General features: G+C 40.1%; 1 protein-coding gene across 1 annotated transcript; it reads right to left on the reverse strand.

The window, feature by feature from the left end:
- Positions 1–1,646: 1,646 nt before the first annotated feature.
- On the reverse strand, positions 1,647–18,986 carry TULP3 (tubby like protein 3). The gene is made up of 10 exons (XM_009894105.1): positions 18,939–18,986; positions 13,350–13,512; positions 11,153–11,329; positions 9,188–9,318; positions 6,874–7,071; positions 6,268–6,380; positions 5,727–5,841; positions 4,010–4,108; positions 2,297–2,468; positions 1,647–1,780 (listed from the first exon to the last, which is right to left on the reverse strand). The coding sequence occupies exons 1-10, from the start codon at positions 18,969–18,971 to the stop codon at positions 1,647–1,649; spliced, it is 1,335 nt and encodes a 444-aa protein (XP_009892407.1). The 5' UTR covers positions 18,972–18,986.
- Positions 18,987–19,206: the final 220 nt, after the last annotated feature.

Below are 19,206 nucleotides of genomic sequence, written 5' to 3' on the forward strand. Positions count from 1 at the left end.
CTGGCGGAGCTTTGGGGAGGGGAGCTGGACGGGGGAGGGGGCAGGAAGTCGCGGCTGGGAGCAGGCTGCGGTGGTGTGGGTCCGGTCGGGGAGCGGCGGCACTGTAATCGCGTTCGTATATTCCTTTACCGGTGTTACTGTTACTGTTTTCTCTTGCTTTTGCTGTTCTGTTAAACTGCTTTTATCTCAACCCACGAGTTTCTGCCTTATTCCTTCTGATTTTGCCCAAGGCTGTGGGAGTTGCGCGAGCGGCCGCGTGGTTCTTTGTTCCTGGCTGGGGCCAAACCACGACACAATTATATCATAGTTTCCTTGCTGTACAATGGCCTCCAGCTCTTCCTGTTTATTCCCCATGCCTCGTGCATTAGTGTAGATGCACTTCAGCTGGGCTAATTGTCCTGCCACTTTCTTGGGAGGACAAGCCTTAATTCGCACCTGATCATGCTCACACACTTCTGTAGTTACCAAATTATCACTACGCCTCGTGTCTCTGCTGCCACACAAACCCCCATCCCCTGCAGTCACTGAGACAGACTGCAAGACCTTGCTAATGCTTTTACCCAGAAACACTGGTATGCTGCTCCCAGGCACCACTTTTGTAATTCTGGTTTCATCCCCATCCCCCTTCAAACCTAGTTTAAAGCCCTATGAATGAGCCCTGCTAATTCTTGTCCCAGGATCTTTCTTCCCTTTCGGTTTAGGCTATCCCCACCTGTTGCCAGCATGCCTGCTTTCCTGTAGACCAGCCCATGATCAAAGAAGCCAAAGTTCTGCCAGATGCACCAGCACCAGCCTCAGAGCCAGGAGTTAATTTGCTGGATCCTCCCATTTATACCCTCGTCATCCCTGGCAAATGGTGGGATAGAGGAGAACACTATTTGTGTTCCTGATCCCTTAACCAGCCGTCCCAGGGCCTGAAAGTCATTCTCCATTGCCTTTAGACTTCTGGTACCTACCTCTTCACCACCTGCCTGAAATATCATTAGTGGGTAGTAATCTGATGTCTGAACCAGGGAAGGGAGTTTTCTCCGTATTTCCTTAATTCTCACCCCAGGGAGGCAGATGACTTCCCTGTGGGATGGGTCAGGTCTACAAATAGGGCCTTCTTTTCCCCTCAGAAGGGAGTCAGCCACTACAATTACCTTCCTTCCTTTCTTGGTTGAGGAAGTCCTAAGGCGTGGGGGTGAGTGACTAGCCCTGGGCGACTCACTGGTTGGATCGTGCTCTCCATCCTCAGTCGAGTTGTCCTCGATTTCCAAAGCCCCATACCTATTATGCAAAGGCAACTGGGATGGTGAGGGGGGCCGTGAGGGGTTTCGCTTGCCTCTCCGAGGAGGGATTTGACTCCACTCCCCCTTATCCCTCGAGTCCCCTCCTTCTGCCTGGTGACAGGAGGGTAGGGGATCATCCATTTCTGATAGGGCCTCTTCCTGCTGCCTTTGCCTCAGGGTATGGCTCCACCAATCTATTGTCTACTGTCTACTACTGTAATGCTCCGAGGCCTGGTGTTTGTTTTCTAATAAGCCTGCAGAAGTCTGTCCTCCAGTTCCCTTCCATCCCCAATGTGCTTTTCATTACTCCACCTGGAACTCTTACAACAAGATGCAGGGATGGGAGTGAGTTCCATGTTTCAAGTCTGTTGTCTCTCATTCACAGGCCAATTTACTATCAAAGCTGGAGAGTCCAATAGCAAAGGCCTGAAGAGCACAGAGAGGATAATTGTAGTCCAGAGTGAACACATCTTCTGCTACACGACCAAACTGCATCACAATGTAGTCAGCTGGGGAGAAAAGAAAGATTCAGAAACGAACAATTTCACAGTGAAACAAAGAAAAAAAGCCAAACAAAACCAACCACAAACAAAAACCCACACATGTTTGGCAGTCCCAAATATATGTGGTAGGTGTATCCATTCTTTCCCACCAGAGTGGCCTTGAAGTCTGTTCTCTAGAGCGACTGTGTTATTCTAGAGGTTACCTTTCTTCTCAGAACCAAAGCTCAAACCACTCTTTTGCTGGGCTGAAGGTGCCATATTAATCCTTTTCTTTCCCTTCAGGAAGCTTGCATTTGCCCCCTCTTTTGCTGCAGCGATGGACAGCAGTCTCTGCACCCACCCCAGAAAAAGTGAGGCCTTATATAATTTCCTGGAAAGCTAAGAAGCCCAGTAATCCTGAGCTGAATTCCTCCCCCCAGCCTCCCTCTCCAGGAAAAATGGCCTATTCCTCCCAAACCTCATGAAATAAATTGGTTTCTCCCTGTCTGAATAAGCCCCACACACTCTCCACCAGACTCTTACGGTCATTGTCATGGACAATCTGGAAATTCTTCACCGAGGCCTGAGTGACTCTCCCATGGAAGTTCAAAACATAGGATTGAGTATCATCATTCCAGACTGGAGCTTTGTTGTGCAACTCAATGAGGTTCTCTAAAGTTTTGGTTTGCCATTTTGACAGCAGACTCTCGTGTTCCTGTTTAGAAGAAAGAAATATATTTATCAGATTTGGAATCGGTCTGCTTTTGAGTACTGCCTCTCATGTGTGTGCACTCTGTCACTTGAAGGTCATTCCCTGTTTAATGAAATACAACGGCAGCACTTAAACTCAGTCCTATTGAAAATTTTCTGCAAGTACCAGCTATAGTAACTGTTTTAGTATTGCATACAGATATGATAGTGTATTTTTGAGGATAATCTAAGTAAAACTTACTGTTCAGTTTAAACTAGTTACTTTATACCTTATTTTTCTCTCTATTTACTTTTTTAAAGATCCAAAAAGAACTTTGAGAATTGGGACCAACAAAGTGCATTTAGATGCATTTTTTCCTCCTATAAAGTGAGGGCAGTATTGCTTAATTGGAGGCATCACAGTACAGAGAAGGAAGACAAAAACAGAGTCAAGTCCCTACCCTCAAAGCTTTGCCAGCTGTTCAGAACAGCTTTGTGTTTTAGCCTTGTCCACTGTCAGTACGCTTACCTGTTAGAAAAACAGTTGGGAATATAGGGGAGAAAAATAAAGGCATGGCCACGGAATCGTTAGTGTACTGACGGAGGAGATAGCAATACATATTGAAAGAAGATGAATAAATTACCACCACCAGATACAATTTTCCTGCCCATTCACAAAATTAAACCTCTTTTCCAGGCTCTCATGACACTGAATTTCCACTCTTGAAGATTTTTTTTGTCTGACCTCAACAAGTACACCCTTGTCATGCTCATATCTACTCACAACATGGCTGCAGAAACTAGCTTAAAACACTGACCGAGTCTTTCAGTTGGCGCTTGTCCTTTCTGTCTTTTGGTCTTCTATCACACCAAATACAAAACCCACATTAAGTGAACTGAAAAATTTTTATCATACACCTTAAATGTATCTTCAGATACAGTTCTGTAAGCCTTTAGCTATAATGTTCCCCATATGTGTAAGAAATCCTCACTAAATAGTCACCAGAAGATTCCATTCTTCTCCTTATCCCACTTTTTCCTTAAAGAATCTTCCTTTTCTGTGATTCCTACAAAGAGACTGACAACATTCTGATCAAAAATGTATTTACTCTCTTGCTACTACACCAGAATACCACCTTATCTGTTTATTATCTATCTGTTGTAATTCATATACTGTCTAAGAATGTAAGCTCCTGGGAGAAGCAAGTTTGTTCTTTGTTCATCCAACTCTCAGCATAACAGGGTCCCACCCATGAGGAGGCGTTGTAGGTGCAACAGCAACAACACACTAGCCATTCCAATAGCTAAGTAAACAATTTTTAAGCTGACCAAAGGACAAGTAAGGATACAAACACTATTCAGAAGGCTACAAATTAGGTAAAAGGCAAGAACCACTTAATCAACACCTTTAGGCTACACTGTATTTACTCTCCATGAGACTTGCAAAAGCCCTGGGTATTAACAACCTCAATCGAAAAGCCATGATTGTCAGTAACACCCAAACCTCTACAAGACAGTTTTAGCCTCTTCCTTCACTCTGTAACATGACCAAACTTTGTAACTCACATTACGTGGACGGATTGGAATTCGCTTATGATTCATATTCATTCCTGGAATGATCACAGACATTTTTCTGGGACCCTTGAATCCTAACACATTGGTTTCCTGAAAGACAAGGAAAGACATTACTTTCAGTAAATAAGATACTTCATCTCAAAGAAGGAAAGAGGAAAACTGAACTTGAATCCACATTTATATCGAATTTTAGAGACTTGCTAGCTACAACTGTAGGAGCAGTTGTCTAACTGCAACTGTGTTTAATCACTGAGAATAGCTTTATCTCCCATTTTGAGAACCACGTTAAAAGACATACATAGTAATACCTAATTTAGAGCACATTCGTTATCCTACTGAAACATTTATGACAAACTCAGATAAGTGCAATTTCCAGGCATAAGCTTTTGCATCTGAGGCAAAAACGTGCTAAAATCTTGCTAGTGAACAATCCTTAAGTATGAACAAAGGCAATATCTTTGACCTGAGTCTGTTATCAATATATCACCACTTAGGCTAAAAAGTTCATAACAAATGAGTGACATTCCTCTTTAGGTGTTGTTATTTGTGTTTAAGAGCATACCTACAATTTTCTCTCAAATCATGCTCTTTTATAAATTACTAAGAACAGACCCAGAAGGCAGAGTACCCAGCATCTGTCCAAGCTTCAATCTTAAGCAGATTTTTCCAGAGTACTGCAGGAGACTGCTCAAAGTAGACTGAGTATAAAAAGAAAAGGAAAAATGTCTTGGCATTCTCAAACCATCCATTTAATAATGTCAACCAAAATACAAGGGTCTATCTAAAGTATTCTGTAACAATGTCAGTGACAACCTTTAAAATTCCCAAAGACCAATTAATAAAACAGAATCTTTTAGAAATACTGGACTGACAGAAGTGATACAGCTTCACCTAACATGCTAGTGCATTTTGCAGACACAGAACAAAGGTCTTTGGAGTTGCAACCTCTATTATTTCAGTTCAGAAAATCTAGGGGCACACATGAGACTAAGGGTATTGATTTTATTCATATTTACTTTATGAGCTTCTTGTAGATAAAAGTTCAGAAATCTGAAAAGCTGTCTTTATATTATCTACTGTACTCATTTTAAACTTTAGGACTAGAATATGAAACAATGTGACATGAGAACCCTTGCATAATTCTAGAGCAACTACAAGTGCCGCCTCACTCTAACGCCTATACCAAGGTGATCCACAAGACCAGAAGAAGAAAACATCTCTAGGACAGAGCTAGTGTATCATGATTTCCCCTGGAACCATATCCTTACCAACAACAAGCCGCTACTGAAATAATACCAGCTCTTCCAATCCACCAAAATGCCTTTGGTTCTGCAAAAAATAACTCTGCTTCACAGGGTACTCCCAGTTCCTTCTTCATGTCCACCAGATACCAGCTGGGCAAGAGGCAGTTCATGCTGTGGCTGGCTCCATGTAAAGGATCTGCTGACTGGCCGCACACTGAACGATGGTCATCAGGATGTTAGTTTGGGTCTCTCTCCCTCACCTGGCATTATTTTTTTTTTTTTCATTAAACTTGAAAGAACTTATCTTTGAGGCCTCTGCCCTTTGTTGTATCTGGTTGAAACCATTTAGTTGGTTCCAAAGTTAAGTGGGGAAGGCTGCCAGGCAGCATGATTTTGTAAGCCCTGTTTCCTCGGTATCCAGGCAACAAAAAAGAAAGGGGCAAAAGGGGAGAGGCACTACTTACATAACAAATAGCTGCAAGCTCCTGTCTCATATCAGCTTTTTCCACTAGACCTCGTGCCTTGACTGGGCTAACTCCATGGTCATAGACTGTAAATTTAGTTCCCATGAGGTTTGACCTAATGTCAGGTTATGGAAAGACAAAGAAAGAGAGGCATCAATGGAAAGTTTTGTCATCTTCTGAAGGTGCTCGTACAGCAAAGTGAAAACAGACATCTCCTGCCATCTGAATCTTTCTATTGCCAGCTCAGTAAGGAGCTTCTGCAAAGTGCCTGTGGTGAACTGAGCCTGTAACCTATCCTGGAAAAGCATCAAGGCAGAATTCCTTGTCTGAATTGCCACAGTGAATAGTAATGCTGAAGAAAGGTTGCCAACCCAGGTGAATGCAGATTACATTAAGCAGGACAATGCAAGTTCATTCTCTCTGAATGGATGATGCGAGTTCATTCTCTCTGAATTAATACCAGATTGCTATTCATAACTCCAACTCAACTAAAATGAAAATTCAATCTCTCCTGTCTGTAGTTTTCATCTGTAGTTCTCACCTGAGTTTTCCAATGAAACTTTCCCCTTCCCGGGATAAATCAGTTGGGTCAACAGATATGAGGTAATTGGATGTTTTGCTCTTTTTTCGTTTTCTCCCTGCAAGAAGGAATGTCTGGAAATACAAAACTTTGATCAAGACTAGAGTTTTGTAAGAATGCAGAGGCATTGTTATCCAAACTGTTATGTCTCCATTTCCCATATCCATTCCCTTTTTTGTTCTGCGCTATTATTACTCTCTCCACAATTTTGATATCTTCCACAAGTGCACAGCCTGAAATCCTGTTCCTCCAACCAGCTCACTTGGCAGTCTAGATTTAATGCAACTGTCCTTTCTAGTCTTCCCTCCTTTTCTTCTGGAGCAGGTCAGTCTCCCTGCTTTTCTTTATTCTTGATATTTTTATGCTTTTTTAATTTCATCTTTCAGTGTATTACGGCTTTTAAACCTGCTAGTTCCCTCCTTAGTGTCTTGGCCAAACATAAGCTGTCCTCCATCTGCATGCTGGCTCCCCTCAGCTTCTGGTTTCTTAACAGAAGCTCTCCCTTACACCAAAAATATTCTGTGATAGGAGTACAATAGCCAAGATACTGTGTGATGCTTCCAATACCTTTCTGTTGTCATCCCTTTCCAGATGCATGTAATAAGTAGGAAAGAGGCCCCGGTCCATTCCCTTCTTATCTCTAGTGATTCGACACTTGACTGTAATACCACGGGGTGCAGGGCGTAATGCAAAATCCTCCAAGTTCTCTACTTCTCCCAGCTGTGCATCTGCCTGAGGGGATGGACTGCAGGAAGCACCTGTTTCCTGTGGGAAGAAACATCATATTAGAAAATTAGTATCAGATCGGAGGCTCTGGTATTCTCCAAGAAAAGAAAGGCCTTTCGAAAAAGATGATCTCATGTCTCCAGAAGATATTTGGGAAAGAGAGACAGACCACCAGTGCTTCTCTGAAGAAAGTGGCTGAAGACTTTTACTCTGAGGAAACACTATCCTTCCAAGGGGAGGTGAGACAAAGTACCCATTAACCAGAGATAAGTGAATTGCTAGGAAGGGGAAAATACGATGAGACACTGTAAATATTCTAAGCAAAGAGCATCTGCACTTTTAGAACTTCAAACACGCTGTGGGAAATAATGCAGCATGATAAACTGGAGTCATGGATGCTGCAGTAAGATGGGCTGGAATTTTTGTGACCGAGATTATGGTAGTTTGGAACAGTAGCAGAAATGGAGTAAGCTGATGGTGGAACCATCTCAACTAAATGCTCTAAGAACCTTAAAACAATGCGTACAGTCAGGTTGCAAGTTATGGTCACCAAAGAAACTGGAATTCTAATGGAAAACTGGTATACATCATTAAAGTAATTTTTTCTTAGAGGCAGCTGAATCCTGTGGATTGTTGAACTTAGGAGATTCCTCCCTTACTGGGCCTTGGAGATGAGGCTGCTGGTTTATCTCCATTCCCAGTGTCCGGGTTCTGGTGGGGATAGGATTAATTTTCCCAAGGATCTGGCACAGATATGGGACACAGGTATTCCATACCATGTGATGCCATGGCCAGTACATAGCAGTGGACCTGGCTGGGGGAAGGGGCAGTAGCCCTGGGGGAGCGGGCTGGGGCTTCCTGGGTCCAGTCAGTGAGCAGTGGTACAGTAATCGTGCCTTGTACATTCCTCTATCAGTATTATTGTTGTTGTTTCCCTCTTTCCTTTGCTGTTCTTTTAAACTGCCTTCATCTCAACCCACGAGTTTTGCCCTTTTCTTCTGATTCTCCCCCACAGCTGTGGGGCGGTGAGCAAGCTGCCACGTTGTTCTTTGTTGCTGGCTGAGGCCAAACCACAACACTCAGATACAGCCCATAAGAAGTATGAGTGAATACACACAGAGACACACACATAGAGACTTGAAATTCACTAGTGGCTGTCACCTGTCCTTTCTCCAGCACCCCCGACCCGGTATCTCCAGCAGCTGGCACCCACAGCCCAGTCTCCCAAGTAGCAAACACCCAGACCTCTTGTGCTACTCACCCACTAGCGTAGCACAACATACATACTGTCACCTCACAAATATAGTCACATGGGTCTTTTGAATAGTAGCATAGACTTTTAAGGCTGACCCACATCCATGCCCAACCGCTATGCCCTTTATCTGGTCACTAACTCAGACCCTGGGTCCTCCTGATGCTGGTCTCTTCCAACTCGCTGGCTAGTCCAGCATATAGTTTGTCAGCATATGTATGTATGTATCTCTCTCACACACACACACATGCACAATAACATATTCACACAGAAAACAGTTAGAAACAGGGTTTTAGAAGATGGTAGGCCACACTGCAGTAATCAGGCACGAAGCTTGGCCAGACAAGCATAGTCTTGCAGCTGGTGCCTTTTACCTCCTTTACTCCCTGTTTTCCCACACCTATTACTCCCTGATCCGTCTTGGCCCCTTTCTTTTCCCTTCCCCTAAACACCCTAACAACAGTTTTGTCCAATCCCAGCGTTCTCTGTTCCATCCCAAAATTCTGTTCCCCTTGCATTCCACAATCAGGCAGTGTTTCCTCTTAAATTTGCATGACATTTCAGAGTTTCTCTGCGTCATCTTGGTGGATTTTACATCAGAGACAATGGCCTAACATGTCTCCTTTGAGGGTCATAGGAGTAGCTGATTCATAGTGCTTCACTGATTAGGCTACTTGGGTTCCTCCACCCACCATTGTTCCTTTGATCGTTACTAGGTCTTGTGTTTAACTCAATGGCCCTTCAGTCAGATAACCTGACAATCACGACCTTCCTCTGCCTTCAGGCATTAACACACTGGCTACTGTAGTTGCAACTACTATATTTAACCCAGTGCTCAAGGGGTTAGTACAAAACTCAAGCATGTGCCCAGCCCTTATCAGAAATGGATTTCAAGACACTTACTGCAAAAGATTTCTCACTGGTTGCAGAATTAGGCCTCTCAGATTCAGGACACGTTGAATGAGATGCTGGTCTCTTATTAGCTTCTTCCTCTTCTGTGTCCTCCTCATCAAAATTCAAACTGCCTGAAATTCCTGTCAGAATATGGGATCAAGCAGGTAACCTCTGAATGAAGGTTTCATGAGTTCATGGCATCACTAATTCATATGTGACACTTGTACAGCTATTCTGCTCTCACTCTTTTATCTAATTTCTGTTGTTTCTACTACTGATTTTCTTCATGTGCTATATTGCTTCCTGAGCCTTGTAATTCAAACCCCTAGTGACATTTTGCAGCTGTCACTGTGCAGATGATTAAGCAGCTGTCAGGCTTTTATTAATATATATTTTACATGATGTTACATGATGTAACATATTGCTTAGTATATGCTGTCATTCAATTATTTTTGCCTATTTTCATGTAAAAAGCTCTCCCTGTCTGAAGAACAAAAAAAAGGATATCCAGATCAATATGCTGACACCTATCCTGTACGTTGGACTCTGTACAGTTTACATCCTTTGCCATTTCCCCTTAGTCTTATACACACTGAAATGGAGTATGATAATTTTTCAGTAAGGGCCCATCCTATTCTTACATCAGTAGCAATAACTCAGGTCTCATGGATACTGCTAATGATTTGATTTTTAAAACGGAAGCACAGACTGAGTAGTTCCAGGACTTATTTATTTAATCTTAACCTAAGTACAGTTATGTAGAGATGACTGTGGGTACATAACTAAAATAACTCTGAATAAAGACATTTATAAAGAGCTTCCGTACACATCACTGTTTGGCATTTCCTTCTACTTGGAACTGCATCATTTTGTTCTGTGATTCCATTCTTAAATTTGGCTGTAGAATAGAAAAGCGCATAATGCACTATAGAAAATGAACACACTCAGCCTGCTAAGCTGAATTATTTTCTGAGAGCCAATGGTCCAACAGGGCACTGCATGGAAGGGGCATTGCTAGGAGTTCTTTGTCTCAGATGAAACAGAAAAATGTAGTCTTAACAACCTGTCAGTAAACTTCCCAAAGCACATTTGGAGGAAAGGCGTTAACCCTAGTACTCCAGCCAATTTCAAAATTCACTGTTTATATTCTACCTCCACTAATTTCCCCTGAAGTTTCTGGATATTATCTCCTGCTTCCTTTCCTAACTCTTGTGTAATGTTGCTATCCATAGGTAAGCAGCTGTTGTGTCTGACAATTGAATGGAAGTATTTCTACATATAGTAGTACCTTAATACGTAAAGTGTACTGGAAACATTCTGGGAGACAGGGTCTGCAAAATAAAAACATGCTGTGTACCATATTAAACACTACCCATTATTTTGCTGCGCAGTGCTTAGGCTGCATGCAACAAAAAAGGTTTCCTGTGGTGCTGGCAGCAACATAAGATACTTGGCAGACAGAGATGGACGCTCCACTGGGAAACTACTCAATGGGATATAACTATTGAATATAAAACTGTTGATTGTGACAGCCTCTGACTCAGGAAGAACACCTTTCCTGTTAGTCTCATAAACAGTTAAATTACAGCATCTTCTGGCTATAGAGGGTTCTGCTGTTGTGAAAATATTCAAGCATAATATCCAGATATAACATATATGGAATCAAAACACCTCAAACTTTAGCAAAATGTGAAGTATAGTAGTCACCAATCATATTTTGTCACCAACTTCCTTGAAAGGGCCAGAAATTACACAGCATATTGACAAACCTTTAAAATATAACCGGTATGTTCCAATTAATATCAGAAGAAGGAATTGCAGTTCTGGATTTATACATTTAAAAGTAATATCCTACAGACACTTGCTTGATGAATCCTCATATTTTTTAGGGTTTTTTTTTTAATGCTACTGAAAAAAAAATTATAAGAAGTAGAAGAACTCTGAAAAAGACCTTTGCCCATTATCAACTCATACCTCGTTTTTGTAAGATTTCTTGCAGATCTGGCTTGCTTGCTGGGTCTATTAGAGCCTCTCCATCATTTTCCTGATCTGCATTGTCCTCTGTTTTGGAAGATCCAGCAGACAGAGTTTGGAGCTTGGTCCCCAAATCTTGCACTTCCGATTTCAGGAAAGCAGCTGGTCCATCGATGCCTGAAGGCCAAAATGAAACAGAACGCTAAAGTCCATTTTTTATGTCTACAGACACATCCCAGGATAGTTCTTCTTTTCATCTTCCCTTGCTCAAGCATCCCGTTAAAGTACTGACATATACTTGTTCAACTTTTGTCAGAAGACTTGGGAGGAATCAGTCCTGACTCTGGTACAGACCGCCTACTACTTTTAATGTAACAGGGATCAGTTTCTCCATTTATAAATGTAGTGATTGCATCTACTTTTTTACATGGGCTTAAGCAATTAAAATGAGTTGTATTTGTAATTCACATCGATGTCCTTCAATTTATTTATGGGCAACTACTTGATTTTCTTTTCCTTCATGTTCCTTGTTTGCTCCTGTGCCAGTGAGTGCGTGCTCTACAGTGAACATCACAAATCAATTTGATAAAAATATCTACAGCCACAGGCAGAAAAAAACTGTAAATGGATGCCCTCTATCTTTTTTGTAGAAATGAAAATTCCACTTTTAAACATGCAACACAGCTGTGCACTGCACTTTGTAATTGATGGAGACGTCTTGATGTCAGGGTCTGGCATAATACTTAATATATGTTTGTGTGGCACACAATATGTAAGTGTAGTTCCAGCTTTGGATGTCTTGCTTCCCCACTGTTTTCCTTCTTAAAACTTTACTGCTTTATCTAGTCATTAGATTTCTGACATGTTACTGCTGTTATCACTTCTTAACAGGATTTGTTTGTATTGAGGAAGCTTCAGAACTATGGAAGATAGTGAGGGAGCAGTTAGTTTTCATTTTAGTTTCTTGTAGTTTCAGTACTACTGAAGTCACCTAACTCAGAAGTTACATCAATCTTTTCTCTCACTCTCTTTTTGACTTAAAAGTGTCTTTTAACAGAAGCTTTCTCGCACCTGATTTTAAACACATAAATGCTACCATCCACATCACTACTCTCCTCCCCATCCAATGATACTGAAAGACATGTGGAGAGCAAGAAAAACATTCAAAAGACAGGGGATAACATAGTTCCAAATGTGATCTTAAAACCAGGTAACACTGGTTTGTTTGGGTTTTTAAAATTCTACTCCGCACATTAATTCCCTATTAATATAAAGGTGGTATTATAACATCCTGCAATAGCACGCATCTCAAAGCCCTAGGATGTTTCCTGTTACTTTCCTGATAGGCTGATGGGATCCTGGCTCTCATAAACTACTTTCTGACACTTCCACTGGAATGTTGGGGTTTCATCACTGCTCTTTTTTTTCCTCCTTATGACACAGAAGTTTTAAGGCTCTCACTACTGTATTTCTTTTCACTCTTAACAGAATGGTCACTATTTCACTTTAATGTTTTGAGACCACTGAGATATTGCCTTTGGCTCTGATATCACTTTGTGCTTGTGACTTTCTGGACCACTACAGCTTGTTTGTTATGTTTCAGTTATCTCCCTGAAGCCCACAGAAAACAACAGATGAGGTAGAAATCAGCAAGAATCTAATTCAGTATTCATAAGACTTTTGTCTTACTCTTGTCTACTTTATCATTCAGTCAGTCTTGAGGTGGAGTATACCATGATACCACTAAGAAAAGTACAGGCAGTCACTACTGGATTATTTCTTTTACCCTACAGCTTCAGAAGGGTCTCTTACTTTGGATTTGTATCTTCCTACCTTTATAGAAGTTCCTAACCCATTTCTACAGTTCTTCTTAGCCTAACACAAGGGAGAGATTACTCAAAGGGATAAACAAGCTTGATTACACCCCTTTCTATGTACAAAAGTAGAATTGTAGTACAGTATAGTTGAGCAATACTGAACTGTCAAAACAAACAAACAAAAACCTTACCTTGAATTTTGTGACAGCTGATAATCTTCATGTGCCTTCATGGCATTCTATTATTGTACATAGAAAGGTGTGTAATCAACCTTGTTTGTCACTTGACCACTGTCACAGCAATGCAGGTGCCCATCTCTGACACAAAACACATGCACTGGCATTTTGGGGGACATTGTTGCAATCAAGTTGATTACTTACCATGTAACATAACATCACTGTGGAAAGGGGTAGGAGTTTCTACTAAAGGAGTCTGCTCCTCACACCCTTTGGTCTTTGACCTACGCAGCTTTGCCTCAGGATTTGGCTGTACCATCAATGGATCAAGCCGTTTCTTCCTCTGCTTCTTCTCTAGAAGAGCTCTCTGTGAAATAAAGAAAAAGCATGAAATAAGGATGAGTAACCACATCCAGAGAGGCAGAAACCATGCCTTGGCCATTGTCAATGACATGTCACTGATCAGGATCTCCAATAAACCTGAGATACTCCTGTAATCTCTTACGAAAATCCTAGACACAGATATTAGTCTGTCTTTGGAGTGAGACATTGCCTTTGATTCTCCATCAGTGATGGGTGATGCGGACACCTTCTTATTTTCTGATCTATCCTGAGACTGTCAGCAGATAATTTTAACTCCTTTTAGGAGTTAAAAGTCTAAACTGCAGCAATCCTTAACATAATATAGACAAATTCAGCAGTCACTTATAATCCAACACAGCATGCTCATGCAGTTTTATTACTCCATGTATCCTACTTAAGCTGACAGAGCAGACAAAAGCTCAGGAGGACTCCCCGCTCTTTCCACTGCAGTCATGATTGGACTAAACATTACATCGTTTAGTACAACTTCCTGTTCCTCCCTGTTTTGTACAATTAAGCTAACTTTCTATTAAGAGAACTATCACCAAGACTGCCTGAAAATGCCAGAATAAAGATGAGAGCCCTTGTCCTATGCACTATATGGCAATTAAGTCTTTTACTGTATTAGCATAACATTTCTAAAAATCCTTAATCAGGGCTCACTTGGCACTGCAGTTACAAATGCTGTCACAATGCAGCAAAAGCAAGTTAGGACTTGCAAAGGAAAAGGCTTTTGTCTCAAAAGTTATAATCTAATAAGGAGAACTCAAAACAAATAGTTCCCAGAAACCAATGTTGGGAGATAAGACCTAGAGGAGAGGGGGGGAGGGGGGAGAATAAAATTACAGTCATTAAAATAAGACTGATCCAATAAAAAGAAAATTGATCTACCTTAGAAAATTTTTGTATGCAATTCAGGATTGAAAGGAAAGAATTGTAAATCCAAATGTTAAAAAATAATCCATTACTTTCCTGATATACATATACATCTATTGTTTATGATTTCCTTCTAAATGAGAATAGAAACAACTTCTAGACTTAAATCAAGGCAAATGGGGACATTTCACCATTTTAAAGGCAGTCACACTTAATCCTTAAAAGTTAAGGTAATGTATGAAGAAGAGGGAAAAATCATATTCTTATATCCTGTAATGCACCACAATGCAAACAATGTGCAAGCCCCTTTCCGTAGATGCAGTTTATCCATGCCTGCTTCTTAGGTACCTGAACACACCCTGAAAGTTGTTCTTGATGATAGAAACCCTTTCTCCATCAAATTCTTTTCAGTCTCCAAGGATCTATCAGATAAACAGTACCAACAATTCAATCCACTTGAGACATAGGCGTCTTTGGAACCTTTTCCTCTCCTATTATGCTTTTTCTCTCTCTCGTTGTTTTTTTCCTCTCCTATTAGGCTTTTTGTCTCAAGTGAGGTTAGTTTCTCATGCAACCTCTCCCTGAGGAATTCCAACACAACTCAGCCCTTGGTCCTTTATTCTTTCTGCTTTTTAAGCAGTTATCTAAAAAAAAAAAGCAACACCAAAAAAACCCAACACAACAAAACCAAAGAACAACAAAATACCAAACCAAAATGACCTTTTCTATTCAAACTCATAATTACACTTTGAAGACTGGACCGCAATGCAGGTAGTGTTTGTTACTGCAGAATTATTTGCAAGGATTGTCCTGCAGGGCAAAAATTGCACAGAATTCCAAAGACATTATCACATTGGTCTAAAAGAAAAAAAAGAAAATAAGCAGCAGAAGTCAAATTCTTAGAAAATGTTAGTTACAGATAAAAATTTGTTTTCTCGAAAGGTAGTCAGACCCTCCAGAAGCATTTACATCAGTTTGTGTTATTTGTTTATTTTTTAAATTAATGATGAGGGAAAGTAAAAAATTTCATGACAGTTTATAAATCTCTGATAATTTAAATAAAAGGAGAGAGGGAAAAAACAAGAATCAATCCAAGGTACTCCAAATAAGGATTTGAGAAAAATTGTCGCCAAGGCTTCTCTACCTGACAAATAGACAGACAAGAAAAAAATAAAACAGACACATCCTAAAGGCAGTAAGAAAGTACACAGCTACTGGTAGAATGGGAAATTGAATTTGGGATCAATATAGGATATAACAATTTTCAGAGCTACTTAAGTGATTATTTTATTAGATGAGGTTTCTTTAAACTTTTCACTGCTCACCAGTCTAAAAATTTATTTTTTATTATTATAGTACATTCTGTTTCATGAAAGCGTTTCTAGGACTCACTGATCCAATGGGACGATATTGGTTTATATTGAAACATATACTTTACTGCTGGTAGATGTGAGCAACCTCCTTCTTGCAAGAACTTCAGGATAATCAAAGTGACAAAACCTGATAGCAATTTAATCTGTTTTAAAAAGGCTTCTCTCTATTATTTTGCTTATTGAGATGGAAAAAAATTACAAACCCACTTACAAGACAGATAGTAGCAGTTCATTTTCTCTACATAAGGTGGCAGAGCAGCCTTACCTTCAGTACTAAGTATTCTCAGACTTATTTCACTAAGATGAAGTAGAAAAAAGGAATCTGTATTTTGTTTCATTTTGTCCACTAACTAGCCTCTTCCTCCGGCTCCGTGTTACAGTAAAAATTCATATAATATTACAACAAAAAATTTATATAGTTCATGAATAGGATACCAGAACACACAACCCCTTAAATAAATAACAGATGCAGATTATCCTGATTTGTTCAGGATTTTGTGAACTCCATGTATTAAATACTTTCAGAAACATTTTCTTTGCATCACAGAAAAGCAGAACATCAGAATACCGGATGATCAATGGATCACAAACCACCAACTCCAGTTCTAGTGAGTTTCCACCAAGATAAGAAGTCAGATGTGTCAGATGGATATACCATAGCAGACTAATAAGACAAGTAGTTTAGTATTCTTTCTACAACTGTGATGAACAGGAAGATGGTATACATGAAGGTTCCAGCCACTACACTCTTGAAGGTGCAATACCATACTACTTATTATTTGGCATAGTCCTACCTTAGTAGGCCATGTGGGATGGATCCTAGCTCTGAAGCATCCTCTCCACTCTTCCAGCTCCTCCTTAGTTCATGCTGAGGCAGCAGTGACAATGGTAGTGACGATGGCATTAATCAGACTTCGTATCAAGAGTAAGTACCATACCAGGTGCATTCAGAAATATGCCTTCAGCTTCATGCTCTTCACCCACAGGGAGATGGCAGCATTGCACTTTGAGCTGCAGGTGCCTCAAAAGACACGATAACACCTACTGCTGGTGAAGTAAGGACTGCCTGAGCAGTCACACACTCTCTCCTCGAGGAAAAGGCAGTAGTCTAGCTAAAAGCATCCCGGCAGGCAGAATTGGCCCACAGATGGAACCTGATGTCATGCATTATTATAAATAATATTTTACTGCAATTACAGGGTTTCCAAACCCATCATAAAGATGGATGACAGGCATATGTCTTTGCTGTGGCTAATGCTTATTCCAGATTCTCTGTATGGCCAAAAGTTCTAAACATGATCCTGCTGGATTAAAACATTTTGCGTTTTTTATCCCAATTCCTACAAATGTTTCAGACAAATTAATCAAGCAGTGCATCAGCTACAACCAGCAATGAGTCCATTATGTCTGACAGTGATCTCCTATTGACCTCTATTTCTTCAGAAAGCATGGTACTATTCATGTAAAAGTTAAAAGCAGATTTTCAAAGTTAATATTCAAACCTAAATATAGAATCCTAAATTAAAGACTTAGCATTTCTCAGCAAATCTCATTTGCAAGGAGGGGGATGGTGGTGTTAAAATATATTTTAGTGACATTTCCCAGCTGTTGGTTTTGCAGATTATTGCAATCTCAACCAAATCCAAGAAAGCCTGAAACAAAATTGCAAAAGGGTATGAATTCTTTTAAACTCAGCTCTTCATGATTCAACTGACAGCAGCTTTGGTTTTGGTGGAAAAGCAATGGATACCCATGGCAAGGTCTGAAACTAGACATACATTGAGTGTGCCTAGCACTAGGAGCCAGTGGTTACTAACTGGTTTATGATTGAAGTCAACAGTCCTGAAAAAAACACTGAGGTTCATCACCAAGCAGTCAGACCATCCTTAGTTCTGGAACTTCTTACTAAGTGGCATTTGGCACTAAATGCTCTTTTACCAACTACTTGAACTAATCTAATGCTTTTTTTTAAAAAAAACAAAAACACAAAAACAAAACAAAAACCAAACCAAACCAACCAAGTGTTACTGAATAGCCTACAGGTAAAAGAATTGTCCTAACTTCCACAAATATGACCAAAGATAAATTTTACTCTTTGACTCTGAAGCATTTTAGATAAGTGCCTGTATACACACACATAAATTTGGTAATAAATCCACTGTCTGAAGTCAAAGCTAAGCAAACACAGACTAGAAATAGAAATAATGAACAAGTTCTGGTAAAGAGTTATTATCCACTGCAACAGTTCCCTGAAGACTGTTATGTCTGGATTTAAAGATCCTCAGCAGAGAGTGTACTTTTCTAAAAAGCATACTCTAATTTGAACACAGGTGAATTTAATGCAAGACAGTGATTTGTGGTCCATGTGAAATGGCCAGCTAGAGAATCATAATAATCTCATGTCTTCTAATCTATTTATAAGTATTTAAAATTTCACAGAGGAAGAATATTAAGGATGGATACTTTATTGCTTTGAACAATTCGGTGATGTAAGCATCCGGCAAACAGCCCTTTAAAAACAGAGACCTATAACCTAATATTTTGACAAATGCTTGGCTGTAAATGTTTTATTTTTATGAAACAAAGTCGAAAGATGCTGGAAATTTTTCTCAGCAGCAGTGTTAAGTAGATCTTTCTGTAGCTCAGGGAAAGTTTTTCTTTGCCTTTGATGCTCAAAATGCATAATTCCCTACAGTTTTCCTCTCTTTTCATTCATTCCTGCATTGTGGTGACTCAACCCCAATGAAATGAGTAGGACACATGAAAAAATAAATGTATCAAAGAAATCAAGCCTACAAGCCATAGCAAGGTTGACTTAAACTAACGAAAGCCATGAAAATCTTTAAAGAAAAACGTTAGCAATAAGTTCTTGTTTGTATTCTTTAGACCAAGCATTTTTAGCACTTCACCCCCATTTGTCAAGTCTCCCTGACATTGCATATCAGGACAGAAGCCAAAGAATGTGGGCTGGATTCACAGTTGCAATATACCTTATGTAGCTCTGGGCAACAAATCACAAAGCAGATGACAAAGAGAAGCCAGGCTATCATAAGGAAAAGTGAGGCAACAGGAAAGGGAAGAGAAAGAGGAAACACACTTTTACCTCCTCCTTTCCTACAATAAGATGGCTAATGTTTGTTTTCCTATACTTATTTTTACCAGCTTCAGCACTATCATTTACCTGATTCTCTAGTTTCAGCTGTCGTAGTTTCATGCTTTCATCCTCAAAGATGCTAGGAAAGGGAAAGAAACAAATTAATTATTGCTAGCAAATAGTTTGCAGTATAAGATCACAAGATATTAACAGACTAAAACTTCACCATCAAGACTTTAAAAAAACTGTAAGACATAATTTCTATCCCATGAGAAGACCAAGTTACAAGGCATTAAAAAATAGGAAGAAATTTTTCACTTTAAAGGTGATAAGGTACTGGAACAGGTTGCCCAGA

This window comes from Charadrius vociferus, unplaced genomic scaffold (genome assembly GCF_000708025.1).
Source record: "Charadrius vociferus isolate BGI_N301 unplaced genomic scaffold, ASM70802v2 scaffold561, whole genome shotgun sequence".
In the NCBI taxonomy this organism is placed as follows: Eukaryota; Metazoa; Chordata; class Aves; order Charadriiformes; family Charadriidae; genus Charadrius; species Charadrius vociferus.